Source organism: Poecilia formosa, unplaced genomic scaffold, assembly GCF_000485575.1.
Source record: "Poecilia formosa unplaced genomic scaffold, Poecilia_formosa-5.1.2 Scaffold133, whole genome shotgun sequence".
Lineage (NCBI taxonomy): Eukaryota > Metazoa > Chordata > Actinopteri > Cyprinodontiformes > Poeciliidae > Poecilia > Poecilia formosa.
In genome coordinates, this window is record NW_006800072.1 from 884,636 (window position 1) to 908,702 (window position 24,067).

The 24,067-nt window shown below is 37.5% G+C and overlaps 1 protein-coding gene across 5 annotated transcripts in view; it reads right to left on the bottom strand.

Moving 5' to 3' along the window:
• The window catches only part of gabrg2 (gamma-aminobutyric acid type A receptor subunit gamma2), a 41,768-nt gene that overhangs the window by 8,891 nt on the left and 8,810 nt on the right, over positions 1-24,067 (bottom strand). For 4 of the 5 annotated variants that reach the window (XM_007562042.2, XM_007562044.2, XM_007562043.2 and 1 more), the window contains exons 3-7: positions 21,160-21,227; positions 19,724-19,944; positions 16,644-16,726; positions 15,027-15,164; positions 1,458-1,610 (exon numbers count right to left, since the gene is read on the bottom strand). In XM_007562042.2, the coding sequence (XP_007562104.1) occupies positions 1,458-1,610; positions 15,027-15,164; positions 16,644-16,726; positions 19,724-19,944; positions 21,160-21,227 (663 nt within the window). Of the gene's footprint in view, positions 1-1,457; positions 1,611-5,267; positions 5,392-8,128; positions 8,176-15,026; positions 15,165-16,643; positions 16,727-19,723; positions 19,945-21,159; positions 21,228-24,067 lie in introns of those variants that run through there. The other variant, XM_016676385.1, reaches the window with a different exon arrangement.

Sequence of the window (24,067 nt, forward strand, 5' to 3'; positions counted from 1 at the left end):
TCACAATGTTAGACAGCTCATGCCATTTGTTACCAGTTGTCCTATGAAGCATAAGTTTGAAAATAATTTTATATTTTAAGCAATTTAATGAACAAAGTAAGAACTTAATAACATATTGACTGTTTACTGTACACCTTTGAATTTACCATTTCTTCTTTTCATGTCATCTGCCACTGCTCACTATTTTAATGCATTCCTACGTCAGCCATCTTGTAAAACTATTTTGAAACATTTTTACTTTCCCTGTAAATACTGATGACATTCATAGAGGTTCTCCCATGACAAGCAAAATGTAAGTACACAGATACAGCTGATTACCCGACAGCAGTGTTACAACTCACAACCCCAACAGGCAAGCAGAAGACTTCCTCTCTCCTTTAACTATTCCCTGTGTGCCTGATATCTGTTGAAATTGATTTAAGAATAAATTTAATGTGAGCTTAGTGACGTTCGTCTGCAGTGATATTTTGTGTGAACTGATATATTTTTAGGCATTGAAGGATTAGGAATAATGTCATCAATGATAATCCACTTCCTAAATTCACTGGCAGCATGAACCTCCTACATCATCTTTTAATAGACAGAATTACATTTGATTTGTATTATTATTAGTTTATTAATATAACAACAATTGATCAATGTTGGAAAGGTGAAAGAAAAACTAGTTTAGAATGATGTAAAGTAATCATGGGAACAAAGTAGATAACAGTTTCTGCTTTAAATTCTAGAATTTTCTGTATAAAAACTCTCTACTTAAATCTTAAAACCCCCTAAGGAGCTACAGAAAGAGCTGACTAAGGGATGTGTTTGCAAGTGAATCACGAAGTAGCATCTGAAGATGTCAAGGGCAAGCTCAAAAGCTGACAAATTTCCTTGAATTTCTCACTTTTGCCCTCTTTTTTTCATCCTGTGTCCCCTTTTAGCATTCTGTGAAGAAGACACCTGTATTATTATTGTGCTGAAGTAGCATCTCCACATCTTCCTGCCTGTATTGCATAATTAATGCATCATTAAGGCATGGATGCAAACATATGTCTGAGGATGGGCTCATCTTCTCAGGGTACACAAGATTTTTAAGCAGCTGCCCCGTCTCACAGGGGAAAAGAAGGAGGGGAAGGATGTTGAAATGAAAAAGAAGGCAACAAGGAAAAGAGAGCTGCAGTAATAAGGAGGCTTAAGCTTCCTGCTATAATATAAGGTGGTGTTTTAAACACTGCATGTGGCTCTTGATGTGTTTCACAGCAGGGAGTAATTAAAACCAAGCTGGCCTTGCAACTTACACCTGCATTGTGTCTGTGATGGAGTTAGGTGAACTAATCAGAAACGAAAGTATTAAATTAAGATTATAATGGAGTTTAAGGTTTTATGGCATGATAGGCACAGAAAAAAATGACATGTCATGCAAGCATGCTTTTTGCAGGTACTGTAGTCACTAGGCATTAGTGCTTCTTAAATACCTAATGAAGTCCTTGCAGGAACTGCGTCTTTGTTGATCCAGAAAGAGACCCAGGAGAGGACGACAATTAGTGTGCATGGAATGTAGGTCTGGATGGTGAAGTAGCCCATCCTCCTGCTCAGGTCAAAAAAGACAGTCAGCACTACATAGTCCCCTGGAAAAGAGGCAGAAAAGAAAATACAAGACGCTGGGTGTCATTTGAGGCATGGATCATAATTTCTGGATGTAGTTCCAGTGAGAAGCATAGACTCATCATTGACATGAGTAGAACCATCATGGCAAGGATCTACTAAACTACAAGAGGCACTAGTGTATTGTATTATATAAAGTGGATGACAACAAAGACAGCTCCACCCCCATATTCTATCTGCACATCAAAATAACAGCAAATAGGACAATTATTCCAATGATACATGTAAGTATTGAAATGCACAAGTCAGATGAACATAGAGATTTTAAAATGGTCTCAATCTCAAAATTATTGAGAATGTGTGAATTATGCATGAAACCAAGTTAGTGCCAGGGAACCAACCAATGACTTTAGGTTTCTATATGTTTGAGCCTGTATGTATGACATTGCTCCTGTATGAATGAGAAAAAATCCACAATAAATATACATTTTTGCACCCCATTCTAGTTTTAAAAAAATATCAAAGTTGATTGTTCTATAGCAAATCAAAAAAGGAGAATGGTTCAAATAAATGATTAAAGCCTCAAATTAATGTGACAGTTATGCTGATAATGACTGGAAGAAGACATTCTGAACAAACAGTAACTTTATTTGTCAAAAAGTTACTGTTTGAAAAAAGAAAAACTGACAAAAATTACATACATTAAAAATGTCCCTGAAAACAATCTAATGTAAGAGGGAGAAAAATAAACAGTTCAACAACAAAATATTCCTGTACGCCATCAATTTACAGAAATGAGGAAGGTAATCATTTCAAGTCCTCAGTTAAATAAGAGCCTCTTAAAAAAACATTTTGTGTGATATGTTATGGTCATTAAAAGACTGTCAAAACATAAACACCTAACAGATTTAACAAACTGTTAAGTGTTCAGTTAATTATGTTGTGCAACCAAAACTCCTTACTGCTTGTTAGCTTGGGGCAACTTCAGACCTAAACTGAAAGCGAGTGATTCAGTGAACTGGAGCTGAACTTGCACGGATGCACACTCAAACCTTAGTCTCCTGCCAGGAGTTAGCCAGAACATGACCACCAGCAGCCAGCAGATGATGAGCTGTCCAGGCGTTGGCTGGCCAACCCAAGCAGATGCCGGGTGTGCAAAGATTGAGGTTAACTGGGCCGAGAAAGACCTGACCCTGACAATAAGGATCAACTGCCTTGTGTGTTGAAAACGCATGCTAAGCATGAATGGCACGTGCACAGTAAACATGTACCTGTATGAGTTTCTCCCAATATGACAGGCTGGTCCAGCAGCCCACTATTTTGTGTTATTTTAATGTGAGTCATTAAAATAACTTGAAAACATTGAAGCAAAACGTTGAGCCAGTTTGGTATACACTGATACCAGTAACAATCCTCTGTAAAGTCCACAGGTGAACTGCAACAGTCACTACACATTAAATCAAATACATTTTTTTATATTTTTCTATAAGAGACACACAAGTTTCCATTCCACTGCTTCCTAGATTGACAGTACAACATCGCTTGCCAGTAGTTACCGTCCCCTTTATCTGTTTACCAGAAAACCTGTCTGTTTCTGTGAACTTAATGACAGTTTACTCCTGGCCTCCAGCTCATTCAAATGTCTACTAATTGATTAACATCAGACAATTAACAGTGTCAGAAACCTCCGCTGGCTTCCCTCCACGGTCTGTAACCTTCGGGCACAAGCACACTGTTTCTCTGGTATGCATCTGTGTGCCCGTGAGTGTGCGTGCATTTAGGCACCCATAAGAACGTGAACAAAATGTTCGCAGCTGGGGAATGAGCAGCTGGCTTATAATTTTTCTCATGGGAAAGGACAAACTGTATGAAAAAATAGACAGCATCTGTCTTTTTGTGTGTAAGAAGAGGCACGGAAGGAGATGAGACTGTCAGTACTTGTTTTCTCTTTAACCATGTGAAAGTACATTCACATTTTCTGTACAAGGACCGGAGTGGGGTGATGCTCCCCTCATGCAACCCTTTCACTCAGCGTTGATAGTATCATTAAATAAACCACAAGCAATAACCTCAGCAACCGGACTTATTGCTGTTCATATCACCATGTGTGCTTTCTGCTGATGGAGGCAGGTGCATGGGATATTACAGTGCACTGCCTTGGTGTGTAGGAGTAAAGAAGACACATGAAGGCTTCTCTCAGGGGTCCAGCAGCCCACTATTTTGTGTTTATTAACATATCATTAACCAGCCTCCGAAACCAAGACCCCATGACAGCTGAGAAACTGCAGGTGAATACATTTTTTCGGCTTGGTCAGCAACATAATGGCTGCTTCGCAAATCCTCAGAATCTTAATGATAATGGACTTTCCACCACAGGGATGAGGTCAGTTAGTGTAAGACTTTCCTGCTGTACCTTTCACTTCCTCTGGCTCAGTTTCACTGTGGTCAAGATGACACCTTCAAGGGATTTTTTTTCAACGAACTGGCTCCATACTTTCAGGGAACTGTATCATTATGGGACCATCTACCACTACAACTCACCAGAAGCACATAGTTTTTGTTGTTTTGAAGGGAGGGAATTTACAATGTAGTCATTTGGAGATCAGATTATTTTGTGCTCCAGATAAACAGTCCCAACACAATTACTAACCGAGCAAACTCATTAAATTGCTTTTAGCTATTTTATATTGATCTGATATTTGCACAGCAAAATGTAAAACAGAAACATGATTTGGGTCATGTATGAATGTTAGTTAGCCTCATCAAAGGTAGACATTTAAAACAAAATATGGATTAAAATGTTTAAGTTGTATATAATAAAGAATTTAGGAATCTACGAGCAATGTTTTTTTTATCCTCGCCTGCCTTATTGTAACATATGAACAAAATGTTATTTGTGAACTGAGGAGGGGAAGATGCTCCTGTGTAAAACAGAACATTTTAAAATTTAAGTAATGTTTTCAGAGGCAACATATCCAGACAAGTTAGTTGGTGAATATAACACATTTTATCACAAGGTAAAAAGGTAGAGGAATAATATTCCACTAGGTCTGATCAAAGAATCACAGAAGAAGAAGAATCCTCTTTTTATATGACATCATTTGCCATTCTCTCAGACTAATTAATCATTTTCTATACGTAACAACTTCAGGGTCACCAGGGGATGCTGCTTATTTCCTGGAATGAAATGGCATGTAGTGTGAATGCACCTTCACCTTTTGGATAGTCCATACCAGTGCAACACACACACCAGTGCAAACAACACACCTCAGGGCAGTGTAGTGGCCAATTACCCTGCATGTTTTAGACTGGATCATCACCTGAGCTTTATTTATGTGAATGATGTTTGATGGTAACCCATGATCAGGGCAAATCTAGTAAGACCTTAAATGAAATCCTATCTTTGCATAAAACGCATCAACAAATATAATCTAGCAGAATCACAAAAAAGTTGACAAAAACATGAAGAAATTAGTAGATTAAAAAATAAGAGGAATATCACAATTTTCTGCATAATTATTTACTTCATATGCACCTTTTGTATCATCAGTGATGCATACAAGACATTATCATTTCTAAAGCTACTTTAAATCTATATCTTAAGAAGAAGACTGTTAACGCTCATCTGTCAAAGGTCACACAGTACTCCAGTAGGCAGTAACAACATAAAGGACGGCTGATGCCTCAGTACTGGATGTCATGTTTAATATACCACAGTTCGATGGCTCAGAGGTAAGGATGTCCCATTTTGTTAAGTTTCTGTTGTCTTGACTCGTGTGTCCTTGAATCTCCTTCCCACCTCCTCTGGTTACATCACAGGTGGGAGAAACAGAGGGGGAGGAGGAGAGGAGAAGCATGAACATAAACAACTATAAGGCGGGATAAACAAGACAAAAAGGTTGAAGCCCAAAATAAAATAATAGCTATAAACAAAGACAATCATAAACTCCTTAAATTCAACTTCATTATTTTATGTTTTGTCTTGAAGTTTGCTTTTCTTGTTTGTTTTTGTTTGAATGCTCAAGGCATAACTGTGCAGCCATTTATTCCATCATACAATAAAAATAGAGAATTCATAAATGATGTTACCATCTGACTGCCATTCTCATAAACCCAGAAGGGCAAATCATTCAAAGTAAATTCTGATCTATTTTGTTTAGTAACAAACCACAAATCTCCAGGAAGGGAAACAATCTTCTTCTGTCATTAAATTACGATGTAGTTTCCACACTTTTCCTTTGGAAGTTGTGAATTAAAATGCTGAGTGAAGAACAGCCATTCAGACAAAAACTCCAATCATTCTTTGTAAAACAGCATGCTCTGGAGTAATTTTTTTTATTAAGATGACAAATTCTCTCTGTCAAAGTAATTTGCTGTGAGTTGATGTAATCTACAGAAAGCAATAAAAGCTTAGCAGACATGATCATTAATCAGAAAACAGTGTTGCTTCTCTGTTGAATTTGGGTAAAGACAATAGACTAAAAAAACAGAGACAAAAAGGAAGGACAAAGAAAAATACAATTATTTTAACACCAATCAGCCAAAACATTGTAACTACTTGCCTCATAGTGTGTTAGTCACCTTTTGCTGCCAAAACAGACCTGACCCATCATGAAATGGATTAAATTCAGCCACTGAATGTGCTTTGGTGTATTTAGATAGCATGTTTAGATAAAATTTCCAACTTCTAAGTGATACTAAGAAAAGCACTCAATACTCAATGCCACAGCAATATATTTCATAAGAATTATAGTTTTTGAAAAGTTCTGAACCAAGTTGTCAAAATTCTAGTTCAGTTCATTTTCTCCTGAGCCCAGGTGAGACATCTGATGTTCTCTGTGGTTCAGTACTGGCCGTCTAGTCTAGTCCATGTCTGGAATTTGTTTGACAATCTCCTCAAGGCAGCAGTTCTCACAGTTGCTGGTGCAACTTTTCCTACCATACTCCTTCCTTCCACTCAATTTTCTGCTAATATGCTTGGATTCAAAACTCTATGAACAACCAGCTCCTTCAGCAATGACCTTTTGTAGCTTACCCTCCTTGTGAAGGCTGTCATTGACTGTCTTCTGGACATCTGTCAAGTCAGCAGTCTTCTCCATGATTGTGCAGCCTACTGACCCGGAATGAGAAGCTGTTTAAAGGCTCAGAAAACCTTTACAGGTGTTTTGAGTTAATTAGCTGATTAAGCTTTCACAATATTCTAATTTTCTGAGACAGTGCATTTGGAGCTTTCATCATCTGTAAGCCATAATTATCAAAATTACAAGAAAAGGCTTGATAAATATCACTCTGATGATTCTAACTTATATATGAGTTTCACTTCCTGCGACGACAGGCAAGAAATGTTTAACTTTTACAAAACATTTCAATATTTTCAAAAGACTTGCTTAAAGGTTATTACCGTATTTTTCTGACTAGAAGCTGCTACTTTTTTCCCACTCTTTGAACCATGCGGCTTATAGCCCAGTGTTGCTTTTCTGTGGATTTTTCTTCAACCACCAGGGGGCTCTTTAGCAGGAAGTGAATCATTGGAAGACAAAATTGGAAATCAAAGAAAGTGCTCATTTTCATTTAGAACAAGCACATGCCACTTTTAAGTTGAAGGCTATTTATCTGGTAGTGCAGGAGGGAAATAGAGCCACTGCACGTAAGCTCGGCGTGAACGAGTCCATGGTTCGGCATTGGAGACGGAGGGCTGCGTCCTTGTGAGAACCGAGAGCGGCGGAGATACCGACGGCTTATATATGTACGTTTCCAGTTTTTTATTTTTTTTTTATTTTGTGGGTGCGGCTTATAGGAAGGTGCTCTCTATAGTCCAGAAAATATGGTATTTTGACAAGGTACTTTTAATCTGGCAAACGAGCCTTACTGGATTGCATAGTGTAATTTATTGAATGTGACTGTATGTACATTTTTATTTGTTTGAATGTGAAAATGCAGAGGGAAAATGTAATCTTAGGAGAGTTGACAGGGGGCAAAAATACCTCTCAGACTAAAGAATCATTGGGCTGGCAGCAAGTCTAGAAACTGCTGTGGATATGCATGGGCAGGCGAGACCTGAGGCACATGCTGGGCATCCATTGAAGGGAGACAAGCAAGACACATTGCAGAGCAGCTGACAGGCTGTCTCATTGAGCTCCTCTCCTGTCCGGAGTCGTGTATATGAGAGGTGACGGTGCCTGTTATTGCACGTATATGTGTGTGCATGCATACATATTTGTGTTGGTTACAAATAAAGGGAGATTTGCTAATGACTGGTTGCCAGGATCAACAATGCATACACAGAATGCAAGTCACCACTTTTTGCGACATGGCCACAGGCTTCATGTGAGCGATTAACCAGTCACTGAAGCTTTGTATTGTCCCTCCACAGGGCTGCTGGCAGCTATTCCTACCGCACAGTGGTGAGCAAGATAAAGTCACAGGAAAAAAAGAAGAATAGCATTGTCACTGTGAGCAACTGCAGCAACACAGCCACATGATTGAATGGCAAAAATGAGTATATAGACTTTGACTGCTTAGTAGTGAGTGTTGTGTTTACCGTGAAGGGGACAGATGATTATCCTGCTTTCATACCCGATGACGGTGCTGAAATTATGAAGAGCAAGGCTGTTAATAGGTTTTATGACAGTAAAAAGCTATCCAAGCTACTGCTTAGAGCAGATTTTCTGATGTAAATGTGAGTCTGCCAAGGTTTTTTTGTCAGTTACACAAGAAGGATTTGTTTAAATATAAAAAATAAATGATAGAGGCAATATTAAAGATATTAAGATTTTTCCTATTTCTTGTTTTTTGTCTTAGGGGATGCGTGTTGGTAGTTATTATCACTCAATATTATTCAATTAACACATTTCTAAGACATCTGCCCCCTTATACTTTGTCTAAAAAATGAGATAATTACATTTATGCCTACATTAAGCACTCAAATTAATTTCTGCCCCCCAGATTTCAAGGCAAAATAATATTAAGAAAAACACTTCTCAGTCTTAGTTTATTTTTGTTCCAGTTTCCAATTTTTTTATTCACACACAAGTAGACGTGTGATTCACACCCATTACATAAACGTTTGGTCTTATTAAACTAATGTTTTCTACAATGTCTCATTTTTATTCTGTTCTAATCCTTTGGTCAGGTGACAGGATTAAAATCCTCACTGTTTGGCGGGAGGGGGACACTGACAGGACTTACATCTGCCAATGTAGAAGTTTTGAAATGGATGCATGAATTTTAAATCATAAATAAACACAAAAAAAAGCCGTGGGAAAAAAGTTGTTACCAGTTAATAAATCAACCCCAACTAGTTAGTAAAAAGGATCATTTGTGAGCACATTGCATTGCGAAATGTTCTCTGTCTGCTATGGTCTCACCATTCACTTCATCGCTCAGTGGGCATCACCATTAGCACCTCTAATAAATATATGCACAGATAAATTATTGCTAATTTGGAGCCCCTAGACCAAAAACATTTTACACAAGTTATGCAATTAGTATGACTTTTCTACTTGATACTAGGACATGCACGAAAACGTCTGAATTTCAAGAAAGTCCTAAAAAAAAGTATTACTTTAAGCAAATAGAAATAATTTCAGTAACCAAAACTGAACTAAAACAGAGCAGAAGCTCGATGCTCAAAACAACTTAACGTAATGTGAAGAGTGGACTTTACATTTAGAAAGTCAGTGCCAGGAAAAGAATAAAAGGCCTATGAAACTTAAAAACATGACATAAAATGTAAGACATTACATCAGTAAAGACAGACGTGCAGTATGTGTAACCACCTTATGTCTTGTACCTTCAGGGTGATGAAATCTGAGGCCAACTCTCAGCACCCAGAGCTGACCTTTCTGCAGTTGATGCAGAAAGATTTTTTTCCATATATTTTTGAATTCTTTAATTCATTAACCTCCTGTCCATTTACATGATTTCCTTTTTTGCCTTGCAGCATTTCAGTAGAAAACGATACCTATGGCAGTGTCACTACTTTATACATTCTCGTTTTTTCCCAATGATGCAGATTGTATGACTTTTATGTTGTTTTTCATGCATTCAGTTGTCCTAGTTATCACTTCAATGTATATGTTGCAACATCATTTGTGCTGAACCAAGATATATTGTCATCAAAGGCACTTGAAGAATTTTTGGTTACATCTGACAAACCATATTCTACTGAGTTTGTTGTTTCCAACGTCAAACTTGTAGCATTTCTCAAAATAAATTCCTTGTATTTTGCGCACAAAAGTCCTACTTTATATGCAGAGAGTGGCTGATGAGATGGAAAACAAGTGCTTTGTTTATCCAAAGCACTCTCTTCATCTAGGACGTCTTCCCTGGTTTCAGGTGTTAATTACTGGCTTATTAGGCTGTAGCAAAAAAGGACAGGAAAAAGAGAGCAAAACAAAGAGAGATAGAGAAGCTGTGGATGGGGGAGGGAGTGTAAAAAGTAGGACAGGAATATACCAGGCTGAAAATAAAATCCTCTCCTTGTGAGAGTGAGCAGGAGGAGAATGGGAGGGGTGGTTTCACAGAGCAAAACCCTTTGTATATTTACTAGTTTGGGATAAAAAAAGGACATAAGAATATGAATCCTGTAAGTGTACCGGGATTTTTTGGGAATGCATGTGTACTAAAAAAGAGACGGGGAAGAGTATAAATTGGTATTTTATGTTACAAAGGGGAGATTTGTGCTGAGTCAGATTGTTTTCAGACCACTCCTGTCCATCACAAATCACCCAGAGGCAAAAGGAGAATTCAGAGAGATGGAAAGAGAGAATAAAGGCATTGAGACATCAGAAAAATATGCATTACAGCAACACACCATGCTAATGGATTGTTTCTGTGCCTCGTAGCCTTTAGAAAGCTACACCTCTATAATACAGTCCACTGTATCAGACCTTCTTTTAATGTAGCAAAATTACTATTTTCATATTCAAGAAATCACCATGAATAATTTGAGGAATCCACTGTGTATCATTTAGGAAAAGGAAAGAGAAAAGAAAAAGTAATACTGTGCAGATGTATTGTAAGTTGCTCAATTACATAAGCATTCATTAGCAGAATCAATTAAGAAGGCAGATATTAACTTCACTTTGACAAGACAAGGCAGAAACAGACTTGCTGTCTGTTGTGGATAAATAATCAAGAAGCACTGATGTAACTCGTCGTCATAAACATGACAGAAATGTAAAAAGTGCAGCCATCATTCATATTGTAAACATAGTCTAATTACGTTTATTTCTACAAGTTGTTTGATCAAATATTCTCCTTTGTAAATTTTTCTGAATTGCTCTGAGGGTTTTGTGCTGAAATGATTTCAGACTGTGCTGGAGTTTGTACTGGTTATTTGATAAGGGATTCGACGTCTCAGTAACAATAAAAGGCCATTGTCATTTCAGTTTATTGCTTTTTCTCTCGCTTCATCTTTTCATGATTAAAGCAGGCAAACAGCGATAAATGCTCCTGTCTCAATGGCATCATTTACTTTGAGAAATGTAATCACATTCTCCCATTAATTTTCCTGGGATTGAACTTGTGTTATAGCATAGCTATTATCATACAGTTACTGAAGCATTTAAAAATATCCTTCTCACAGTAATGTTAAGACAAAAATGTCTCATTTTTTCCATTTGACTTTCCTTCATACATTTTTTTTATTCTTTTCATTTTGCTTTGCCAAATATACTTTGCCAGAAAAACATTTGATAATTTTGTCTTACTAGTAGTTTTGCCAGAAAGACAAAATGTTCATTTTGCGTTGCCAACGCTTTAAATCTACTATAATTGGTGACCACTTTATCAAAAAGATTATATTTACATTAAAACATGCAAGAAGCTAGTTTTAGATGAATGGAAGTGACTTAAAAAATAACTGCACCAGGATGACCAACTTTTGCAGCGTTTGGTTTGATCATGAAAGGATTTGGACGGTTCTCCTGAATGATGCATTTACATCACCTCCAAAAGTGCTGTGAATGGGCATCTTCCACATTTATTGTAAAAATGAGAAAGTAGAGCATCATGAAGATGGGCAGGAGGAGAATGAGTTTCTCTCATTTCCTTTTGAAATGATGGCCTGATAAGGAAACACAGAAGGGCTTAGACATCAGCAAGTAGATTTGCTGCTTTTCCTGTCCTTTTAACAGAGAGCAGATGTACCTCATGTGCATCAATAAGTTGTACGATTATGTCTGTGAGTATTTTCAACAGCAAGAGTGCTTTGGTCTGTGCCCTCATCCATGAATTATTGCACGTTTTAATGTCCATTTGCTTGCCTGCACATTTCAACATGTGCTTTTCATTGGATATGAGGCTCGTTTACTTATCGGAAGCTATTCTTAGAGTGACCTTTCAAAAGCCATGCCACGCAGCCCTGTTGTCTGTGTGCGGCCGCCTGTATGATTCAGTTTGAGAGCAGAAAGCCCAGGGACACGTCAGTGGCCTTCTTGCGATTAAGGAGCTTCTCAGTCTTCACATGATTCCTTGATGGGGGAAATCTGGAGGCACTTTGCCTATCTGCTCTGCATGAAAAGTCAAAAACACACCCATGCTTATAACGCATTTATATAAATGCACATGGCAGGAGCTTAAAGGATTATCCTAGCAATATGATAAATCACGCCTTTGTTTCATCTGTGCATCCTCAGGGGTAATTGTAGAGCCCAGACAAGATTCTCCAGCTGCATAATGATGGTTTCACACAACTAGGCATCTTTGGTAGATAAAAGAATTGGTTTCTAAAAGGTGGAGTTGGTTTTTGAGTCTGAAAAAGTAACAAAAACAAACATCCATCCTTTTTAACAAAATTAACAGATGCCACATTCCTGCAAGTCATTTTTTACTATCCTTTCTCAACATTCTATTCTTTTTTGCACATCTATTATACTCCAAATTCTTATATTGTAGATATACGAGTAGGAGAGGTTTTGTTGTTAAAATTGAATACAAGTGGAGACAAAAGGATTTTGGTGCTTTTTTAAAGAATATATTTGTTCGCCAAGCTTGTAATTATGAATTCCAACATTAGAGCAGCTTAATTTAATTTAGGAGGACAAAATCAGATTTGACCAAAAATTTACAGAAAACCAAAGAAACCACTATAAATAGCAAGCCTTAAATTATTTCTCCAAATCAATTCCTATTGCCTAAAAATACTGTTGTTCTGTCAGAATTATTTAACTGGGGTTTTTATTAAATATGGTAAATAAATAAATACATATTTTTAGTGATATTTTGCCAAAAGACAAGACAAATCTAGAGTGGCTATTAAAAAATATAATTCTGAAATGAAATATGTGTGTACAGCAAAGATATTTAAAAAGTAATAATGTCATCATTAGTACTAGCAATTTAAATAAATAATATAAAAAACACAAATCATAATCATTCATTATGTTTGTCACATTTTAAATAACAATCCAGTTCCTGAAGTTGCAGTCCACTGCATGTTGGTTATCTTTGATGACACAGTAATTATAATGTCCCAACTGACTGCTGTTTGAGACAGATGTTGTGTTCACAAATCTTGAAGCAGGTCAGTTCCCAAACTGACTAGAAAATGAGACAAGAGGTCTCTCAGCCACAGTCAAGGTTCTCTGCTCCAACAAGAGAGCAGATGGCAGTTTGTGAAAATAACAAACCAGATCAAAAGGAGAGAAACTGAGGACTGCAGTTTCTCAACACACGCTTATCACTTGTAGATTCCCCTTGAATGATCCCACATGAAACATGCTAGAGAACAGTGAAACAGACAAAGTGCAGGACATTGTCATTGTAAACCACTTACACAGCACATGTGAAGCCAGATGAAATTCACAGTGGCATTTTTATTATTATTTTTTTGCCTGTGTGCCTTAAGGTAACACTGTAATGACAGTGATTTGTGTTTTTTAGTTTCTGTTGTACCATTTAGTGGTACAGGGGGAGCTGTTTTTAAAATGTAGTGCATTTCCAGGCAATGACACCACCTAGCAATACAGTCAGCCTGTTTATCTGTCTTAGTTTTCAAACATTAGTTGCCATGTCTAATCCCCGTTGCCGGGATGCACTTTAGACATTTTAAGCACTCAAAGAAATTGTGGTTCAATGATGAAGACATTAGTTAAGTCCTAAACAAATGGGTTTTTTCACTTTGTCTATGTAATCTATGGGATCATCAATCAAAAAGCTAAAATATTTATAATGGTCAATTAGATTTAGAAAAAAGGATACTGTGGATTTAAAAAAAAAAAAAAACTTTTTGATGCATTTCTGTTGCAGTAAGCAATAAATCAATAAATGGCATGATAAAGTAAAAATGAGCTCAATAATTTCAATTCTTATGATGGTTTTTCACTTGTGTGTGGTTTTTAGTTGTGTTTTATGTGAGACATTTAAGATGTCTTCCAGTTCCAGAGGGAAGTGTTCTGTACAAATTAAAGTTCATTAGTCTGTGAGAGGGCAAACTTGCAGTATTATATACGAATCTCATATGACTGGAAAATGTTCTTAAAATAATATTAATCACAATAATTTTTGGGACATTTTATCATCCAGAAAAATTTGTTATTGTGCCAGACCTAACTTTTTCACACTAAATTAAAACAGCACAAAAACCTGCACTGAATTTTTAAATACTGATTACAATGAAAACAGTTTTAAAAATGTAACAATGTTATTAAAAAAAGGTTTTGCAAAGATTCCCAACAATCAAACCCCGTTAAAGCATCTACTTGTTTGTGTCATTCATCTCAGGGAGGGACGGAGAAACTCGACTCTGCAGGAAGTTTATGGAGTTTGAAGCGTCAGACTTCAAACTACATAAACTTTCTTTTTAAGTAAAATGTAATTGCTAATAAAAGCAGAACACTGCACCCTGTTAATAATCTTTTTAAAAATGAGCACACCACAAAAATCAGTGAAGGCTGCAAAATCATTATCCAGTACATTACTTTGCAACATCTCAAGTTGGTAAATATCAACATATTGCAATAATCATGCCAGCCTAGTTTTTTTCCATTCTGTGTCTAGGGAAGTCAGCCTACATCCATCGCATCCTATGATATTGTCCCTACTTCAGCCATTGATTACAAAACCCACTCCAGTTACACAGTGACTCCCCTCCACACTATGTTTTTATTATTTATTTTATTTTAATTCATAGCTGCATCCATTCTACTGTTTAAACAGACAATGGAATAAGGTCAACTGACTATAGAAAGAAATGCTTGCAGGAAAAACAAGACAGTTGGACCTAAAAGTGGCAAAAATGTCTCTTTTTCAGGCACAACTGTAAACCTATTGCTACCTTAACTGACAGGCAGAGCTGGGAGAGCATTGACCCCCTGCTGCCAAGGGGGTATGAACACTTTTGATGAATCTGATGCTACAAAAGAGCACATGGATCCATCTTGTTCTTTTGTAATAAAGTATGCAGATACTCTTTTATTGAGAGTTGGGTTATATACCTGAAACTGTCCTGACGGTTTCAGTGGTGTTTCTCAGGCCAACGAAGGAGAATTGGTAAAGCCTCCATGAGCGAATGTCCCCAACCTCCACGGAGCTCCTTTTCCACCTGTACATAATTTCCTCCTTGGGGTAGCCATCTGAAGAGGACAGGACATTTGCACAGTCAGGGAGCTTTTTAAACTTATAACAGAGCATTGTTTTTCCAAAGCTAACTACCAACAGTTTATCTGATGACTTTTTCCAGATTAGAAAAAAAAATGGCATCACTATTCAGAGTTTGATTAGTTTAATTTTACTCATATCAACCTGAGGCAATGGTTGTCTAACTGAGGGATGTACTTCATGTTGAGAAGATATTTGCTCCACCTCTGAGGAAAAAGTGTATTTTCCTTAAAAATACTGAGCTGATTTAGAAGTAGAAATTGCGTCATTGATCTCAGGCCATGGGTGAGTGGGCTTTCAGTAATTTCATTCTACACTGCACACTCTGCAGACACTCTAATGAAAATACTAATCTTACTTGTCTAAAACAGATTCACTTAACTGAGCAATTGGATTATCATAATCAAGTCATGTGAGTATCGAATTTCTGTGCGGTTTGGAAAAACAAACTGACCAAAGAAGGCATTGGCTTTTCTCAATGTTCTCCAGCGCAGTGGTGTAACATCTCTGCAGACGGTCAAAGTCTAGAGATGAGCTGTGGTTTGAATTATGCAGGTGAACTCCTTTAGAGCAAGCCTAAGTGCTCTCAGACATCCAATAATGTTGGTCTTCAAAGTAACACATCATCGCAGACCAAGGAAGCAGTCTGCTGTTTTGCTTCTAATGCATCAGGGAGATATTATACATTCAGTCTCCTTCTGGGAAGTTGAAACAAGGAGGATGCAAAGTTCTCAATGACAGTAGTTTAACTTTATTTCAGTCCACTACAGGTAAATATACTGAAAGGTATTTTCTTCTCATTTGAAACAAAATTTCTGCCAGATAGCCTGATAACATTTGACTAGTCTTAATCATTGCAAAAAAGCATGTAATGACTAAGCTTTGCTGCTTTTTGACATGTGATGCGGAAATTTTCCCTGTGATAAATAGCTGCACGTTTCTCTGCTTGCAACATCTGAGACTGAGCTTCTGTGGTGGATGTCAAACAACTTTCAAAGCAGTGGAAAAAATCCATAGCTCTCATTCAATTTAAATGAATTCACATGCTGCAGTTTTAGCCTTGCTAACCTCTCCAGCTTCGCTTTCTTCTGCTCTAGAGACATTCAAGCAGCACTCTTCCTGGAGAACATCCCATAGTATCTCACGGTAAAGGTTTAGCACTCTCATTAGTGCCCTGAATACAATGGGATGCTAAGTATTTTGAGTTCCTGTTACTTTTTGCCAAGATTCCAAGGTTAAAAAAAGTCTCAGAAAATATTCAAAAGTGCATAAAAGCCAATCAACAGCGATGTTGGTGGATGACAAGAAAAAAAAATTATTCTGACCATTTTAAGAATTTGAACACATATTGTGCCAATTTGCACGGAAATATTTCCCTACAGTCTATCACTATGCACATAATAAAACAGGAAAGAAAAGGAAGCTGTAAAGTAGTAGTGCATTAGTAAACTTACAGCTTGAAAACTCCAGGGGACAGGAGTGCTCATCCATTGGGAAGTTATTTAACTTAAGCTGGCACTCAGCATCAATGGTTAACCTGCAGAAACAAAACATCTGCATTCACCATGCCTAAAAATATACTAGAAAGACTGAACTTAATGTTTAAATACTTAATAAACACATAGTCAATTAATTTAACTAACAACAAAATACCCTTTTTCCTAATGATGCTACAAATTAGAAAGTAGGATTTTGCTAAATTAAATTAGACAGAAAACATTTTTCTCTTTTCTTTCATCCTTGAGGAAGTTTAACAGCAAAGTCATTAAACTTCTGCTTAATGGGAGAATGACCTTAAATTGCTTCACCCATCCATGCATTTGCTATTGTCATGTATCATTGTGCTTGGAATCACAGCAGCCATCCTAATTAACCAGTGCTTAAGTTCTGAGTTCCCTAACAAATTAATGAGGTGGAGGACTAGTGTTCTGCTCAGGAGGACATCCATCATAGCTTGATTGAGTCCAGAAGACTTTGCTTTCTCTCTTTTATCACAGGTAATGCATTATTGTGCAAGTGTCTGCAAAAGTGACAATATAACAAGGTACTATCTGTCACTTTATGAATGTATGACACAGATTCATTTTTTTATTTTTACTCTGAAGCATAATAGTCTTATACTGATAACAAAAATTAATTAATAAATAATTATTATATTAAATTATTATAAACAATTTAAAAAGGGAGTAAATTATATTTTTGTCATGATCCGTGTTTCTGTGTTTATATTAAGGTTTTTCTGTGTTCAGTTTCTGTCCTGAGTCTCTGTTGTTTCTGCGTCTTCCCCGTTGATTGTTCCCCAGGTGTGTCTCGTTCCTGCGTATTTAGTCCCAACTGTTGTCTTTGTCTCTTGTCGGATCCTCGTCGTTTGTCATTTGTTGTCTGTCGTCTGTCTGCCTGCCATCACAGTCGTACTGTAAAGTCCTGTGTTCGTTTAGCTCTCTTTTTCAGTCCTCAGTTTTTCAGTTGCTAACAGTAATTAGCTGTGTGCTAACTCTCCGCCGTGCCGCCTGTGTTGGAGCTCTCTTTATTAAATCATCATCATCATCATCTGGGTCAGCGTTCATTCTCACCACCACCAACCACACCGTCCATGACAATCTTGCCATAGCGGTAGGCTGGTTTGAATAGTTTTTTCTCAGTGTTGACTCAAGTTATTTTCCTCTGATATCTAAAGTTGATTATTTAGAGATCTGAAACACAATGTGTGACACAAATAACCAAACAGAAGCACCACGTAAGGTTTTAACAGCACGGCTATATTCAGCTGCTCACTTTGCTCTCTTCAGATAAGTTACCGCTGGCCTGGCGTTTTGTTCAGCGGTGATACCTTCCTGGAGGGCGGCATTGGCAGGGTTACTGTTGCCAATAACTTTATGTTATTGTTTTGTGGATGATACACTTGGCTCCGTCTCTCGTTGTTTAGCAGTCTCTCTCCAAGACACAACAATTGAGGGTATGGCTGTGACTAACTCTGTTATGTACTCTGTTTTTCATAGCATAGATCTGGCTCAGACCTGATGTAATTAGATGTGTTCCTCTCCTGGATGAAGTCACCAAAAGAGCCACTGCTGCCATTAACTTTTTAAGTTTTGTTTAGCAGATGGCACTGCAGATGGTAACTCACACTGAACCAGGTTCTGTTGCAGGTTTTTTCTTTTAAAAAGGACAGTTCTCTTCTCCACTAAAGCTATATGTATGCTCACTATGAGGAATTACTGTAAAATCAATTACTAATAATCAACTATCCAATATCGCAATAGCTATTCTTGCAGGAAAAGTGATTTTTGTAAATTGACTCAATTTCCTTTGAAAGCCTTTAATCAATGAAACATACTGAACATGATTGCACTGCTTTGAAAAAGTGATCAAATTGGAATGAATGTGATCATAAATGTTTATCATTTTGGAAGGCTTGTTTTGTTTTGAAACAATATTTTATGTGTATTGATAGAATATAAATAAACTAACTACAACTGAATTGATCTGAATTATTTTCTCACAGATGTGGAGATTTGGAGAATTACATCTCTGCTACCGTAACTTGTAAATAGTGGAATCAAGTGTAAAATTTTCTCATTTCTCAAATAAGTAATTAATTTGCCTTTTTTGAGTGAGACATTGTTTTTATCTGGAGAATTGCACCCAAATTGTCTAGTAATGATTCATTGTTATAACAATTAAGATTATTTTTCTTTTAAATGTATTAGTTTTTTCACAATTGTGCTGGCAATATATGCATATATATGTGTATTTCCATTTCAACTTATTCATTTACTTGAAATACAAAGGTACAAAGTGTGTCTTTAGCATTTGCTCTCTTAACTTTAAGTTTTCTGAATGTATTTTATGTTTTCGATGGATTACAAACTCCACTGCTCCATTCGCACAATGCACCATAAATCTAAACTTGTTGTGATTACATAATTCATTAATGAGTGGACAATGTGAATGCAGCCATAGCAATACATTCACAGGAAAATAATTGAGGCTGCTATGTGTGACAAGTTTATTAAGAAAAACTGACAGGAGTCCTGCTGAGCAGATAATAACTAGAACAATCTCTAATTCATATGAGCACAGAGCTATTCTGGACTTTAATAGGCTTCAGCATCATTGTTGGTTTACATGGACTAAGGACTCAAAGTTGGCAACTAAACTTGCAGAACTGTTTGAACAACAGGCCTCTGCCGTCTGAGAAGTAATTTTAGCCCCTGGTGTCGCCTGATTTACAACAAACTACGTCACAAGCAGACAATAGTAAAGTCCTTGTGTAGGATTGATTTTGAAATGATCAAGAAACAAAATGACACTCTTTCCTAACATGATTCATTGATTGCGTATTTTTTGTCGCACAATTAGGATTTATAAATCAAAAGTAAAAGAAAACATAAGAAAAACTGACGGGCGTTTTCTGAAACATTAGTTGCAACTCAAATGTTATTCACTTTCAACTCTTCCAATCTTTATTGGGATAAATTGTTAGTCTATGATGAATCTATACAATCTTAACATGTCAACACTGTTGCCTTGCCTGAGTGTGTAGAGTATTCTTCCATCATTCCAGATCCTGAGCATACGATTGGGTGTGGTGATCCAGTGGGCATCAGCTTTCTTTGAATTCCGAAAGAAAGTGTCTGGGATCCAGATCTTCCCAACCATGTTGCTGTTGAGACGAAGAACCTTCATCGTGCTGTTGAATTTTAACCTCCTGTCGTACCAGGTCTGAGCAAAAAATATGTCGATGGTGTATTCCTGACATAAACAAAAAAATATGTTTAAGCTCCATTTATCAAGTACATTTGCAACAAGCTATTTTATGTATTTGTGCACTTTCTCCAGGCCATCCACATTCAGACAGCAGGAGTGCTGGAGTAAGTAAAAAGAAACAAACGAAAAAAAGACTAGATGAGCCCAGAGGTTCAGAGGGAAGCACAAAAGGAGTGAAAAAATAGAGATTTGTGTGTAAGAGGACATTGGAGTATTAACTTTCTAACAAAGATTTCTAAAAATATAAAGTCAATATAAGGATTCTAACAGAAACTTGAATATACTAACCAGACAAAATTATTCTTTTCTTTCACAAAGCACAGACAGACAGCTGAAAACAGTAATGACAGAAAGTCTGAATAAACCTCAGATTTTTTTAGGACTCAGTCATGCATGTGGGAATGTTTGAAGGATAATAGTTTTGTTTTTTTTTGTTCAAACTGTTGGAAACCTACAAGAGCAGAAAAGCTCTGCCAAACTCCCACAGCCATCCAATCTTAATTCCTGATACTCAGTATTCAAACATCAACCTCTTTCTCTTCAACAGTTCAGCCAGTCCCTCCTCCTTTTGATTCCTAGATCAAAATTAACAAATCAAAATTGACCGCTACAGATGCATACGCCCACACCATCCATCTTCTCTCCTCTTCAGAAAAAATTACATGCCGCGTTTGTCATGTCATTGTGGGAACGCACTTTCCCAATAGCATGCATTACACGTGAATGTTAAGCCATCAGTCAACCTTTCATGTGAGTAGACTGTTCTCTTCTTACACACACATGCACACGCACGCACGCACGCACACACACACACACACACACACACACACACACACACACACACACACCATGCATTCAATGTGCTTGTATTGTGACTCCCAAATGCTAAATCAAACACTCATTTTCTAACTGATCATATCAATGTATGGGTGGGTCTTGAAGTTAACACTTAGTTAAATGAAACACCATCAGCATCATAAACTATGGACAGAAATCAATTAATTTGACCCAAAAGAAAATAATTTAGAACCAGATCTTGTTAAAGATGAACTGGCAGAACACCCGACACAACAGTCTCAAGCTTTACACCTGCGCCAACACAGCGCCTGCGACAGACTTCTTTATGGATGACAAATAAAGGTTCTGGGACACTTTTCATCTGATGGTGACCAATTTGCATACTATTCCTTTCCCACTTACCATATTGATGGCATTGACTGGGCCGATGCTGTTGACAAACATGTCGGTGTGGATCACTGTCGGCTTGACTGCAGAGAAGAATAGAAAACTAGAGTTTAAGATTTGGCTGCCGTTAAAAAAGTTACACAAGTACCTTGAACACATGTACAACAGTTATGCTATCTATCTATCTATCTATCTATCTATCTATCTATCTATCTATCTATCTATCTATCTGTGTTTCTGCCTAAATCTGGCCGGACAGATAGTTTTATATGCAGCTTTTGCTTCTTTTAAAGAGTAATTTAAGAACAGGCTCTATTGACTTGTAACATTAGTAATTTGTGTCCTTCCTAACATTTATGTTTTAAATATTCCACCTTTCCACCAGGTTTTCCAAAGTCTTTGAGTTAGCCTGGGTCAGAGGCTGCATGGCCATAACATATGGATCATGACTGAAAGAACAAGGTTCTGGATGCAAGTGACTGATCTGAGCTTGAAGACTTCTATCAGCCAAGAGGATCAGTTTATTTTCTAAAGTAACATTCTTTTAAATACTGATATGAATTTGTATCATGAATTGAGAATTAGTTTTGATCAGATTTGATCTCTGCCCAAATAACTTCAGTTTTCATCCAAACAGCACTCTCCAGAGACATTAAATCACAAGGACTTCAAAAGAGAAGCACAATCAGCAACTATTCTTAATTTACAGCACTCCACGGAATAGAGGTAAAACTTCTCTGACTAAATATGGCTCGTTAGTATAGTTGCTGGCTCAGACACCAGTAGAGCCGGCTAATTATTTCCCCTGTGGGAATGTGTAAGTTGTAGCAACTGAGAAAGACCGGCACTGAGAGAAAGAGATCATAGTATGTTTTGAAGATGACAGTAAAGACAGTGGCTGCCAGCTGCCCAGTAAGCAGATGAATGTATGTCATGTTTTCTCCACAGTGACAAAAAAACACTTACTCTAGTCCCAATGACCAAGTATGAACAATGAAGTTGAATGATTGCATCTAAATAATGAGCGATTCATCTGCTGCGACTTGAACGCAATGTTTCACAACCTCCTCCTGGTTCACATAGACCTGAATTGCACACCAGCTTGTGCGTTATCAAATGTCTCTTGCTGCAGAGGCTAATATCATCAAGTTTGAACTTTTGTCTCCTGCTGTTTTAATCTTCATCTTGAGATTGGATCTGCCCTCTGCTGCCACACTGGAGACTGGAATTACAAGCACCCCTTCAGCCAAAGTTTTGAAATCAGGGAATATTTATCTAACTGAAGTGATCAGAAGTACCTCTACTCTGTGTGTAAAATTAAAAAATGTCTGTATGGCTGCACCAAGTTGTCGAGTCTTTCAAAATCACAAACAAGCTTGTGATAGAAAGCACAGAACATATGTAGGTAAGACATAATTAGAGAAATAAAGGTTTCATAGTGCTAGAAAAGGTTGGAAATTATTTCAGCAGAAACGCATAATTTACGGGGGAAAAGACAACATACAGTAGATTGACAAGGCTTTATCATTACAGGATGGTGTGTGACAGCTTCTGTCTTTAGCCAGATTTCCCAGGAATGCTGCCTCATGAATCAAGCATTCAGGGATACTGAGCATCTCCCAGTACTGCTGTCACAGATGGATGTGATAGGCACGTGCAGACAAGCAAGTCCTCCTCAGCTGTCTGTCAAAGTGAAGAGAGAGAGCAACTTGTCTGCAGCCTTACAGGACCATGATGAACAGCTTCCCTCACCGTAACACACGCATGAACATAGACACGGGTAAATGTTTTTATAAATAGCCAGGCTGCCTGTCACAGCTCAACACACAGTGGCATTGACTAATTATGGCATGTGGTAATTATGAATTAGTTCATTTGAATTTGGAATCTTGTTTAATTTCTGGAGCTTGAACAAACAGAAGACACCTACAGTACTTGACCACAGCTGATGAGCAACGTGTCTGTGGGCTTGCAGGACCATGATGAACTGATTCTTTGTTCTCCATGGTTCTGAATTTTAACTTGAGGATAGTTAAAATTCAAGAACTTCAAGTTTTCAGAACAAACTTGATTTGGAAGCTGTTTGATTTGTTAGGCAACCGTATTACTAAAACAAACTGATTGGACTGCATCTCACAGCATATGTTGAAGTGCTGGAGATCATCATTCCAGATGTCAGAATAGGCACATGCGCTCTCAACCATCCAGCCCTGCCTTTCCCCTGGCGTCACAGGCCCGAAAGGAAGGCACACAGTCACATGTGGATTATTTTGCTTTCAACCTCCTGGGCAGGAAAGAGGACTTTCTAAAACCTTCAAAGGATGAGCTAGAAAGTTTAAGATCAGTTGTGTGCTTAGTCAAAACTGAGATGTGTCATTTCCTTTGTCGTCCAACTCCTCCAGAAGTCCACTAAAGCCAATACGGTGAACGTCGATGAGTGGTTTCCCTTTGGTCTTTAAAACTTAATGATGCCGCTGACTCTGCCGGAGCGGGGCAGCTGTGTACCAGCTTGCCTGCTGGACCAGAAAGAGTTTTTCCAATTGATTGTTTTGCTTTTTGCCAGTCTGCCAAGCATTGCCCCACACATGTCTGGGCTTGGTAGTTAGATAAAATTATTTAGCCATTTTTCTTTTATATGTTGGTTAATGCTTCTCACTGAAGAGTTGCTGATTGTATGCTGTGTGATTGTTGTCACACGTTTGGAGGATTCACTGGTCTCTCTTAGCCTTGAAGCTATATTTTTGGTATTAGAAATCTGTTCATGTTTGTGTCTTTTTCTCAGTGCATAATAATTAATCTTTCAACTGCAAAATTTGGCTCTTTTGTTAATAAATTTTCAGACAAGTATGTCTGTGATCATTCTGTGTCTGTGTGAGGAGTGTTTACTGTTCAGTAGCATTGAATTCATTCTTTCATGGGTGCC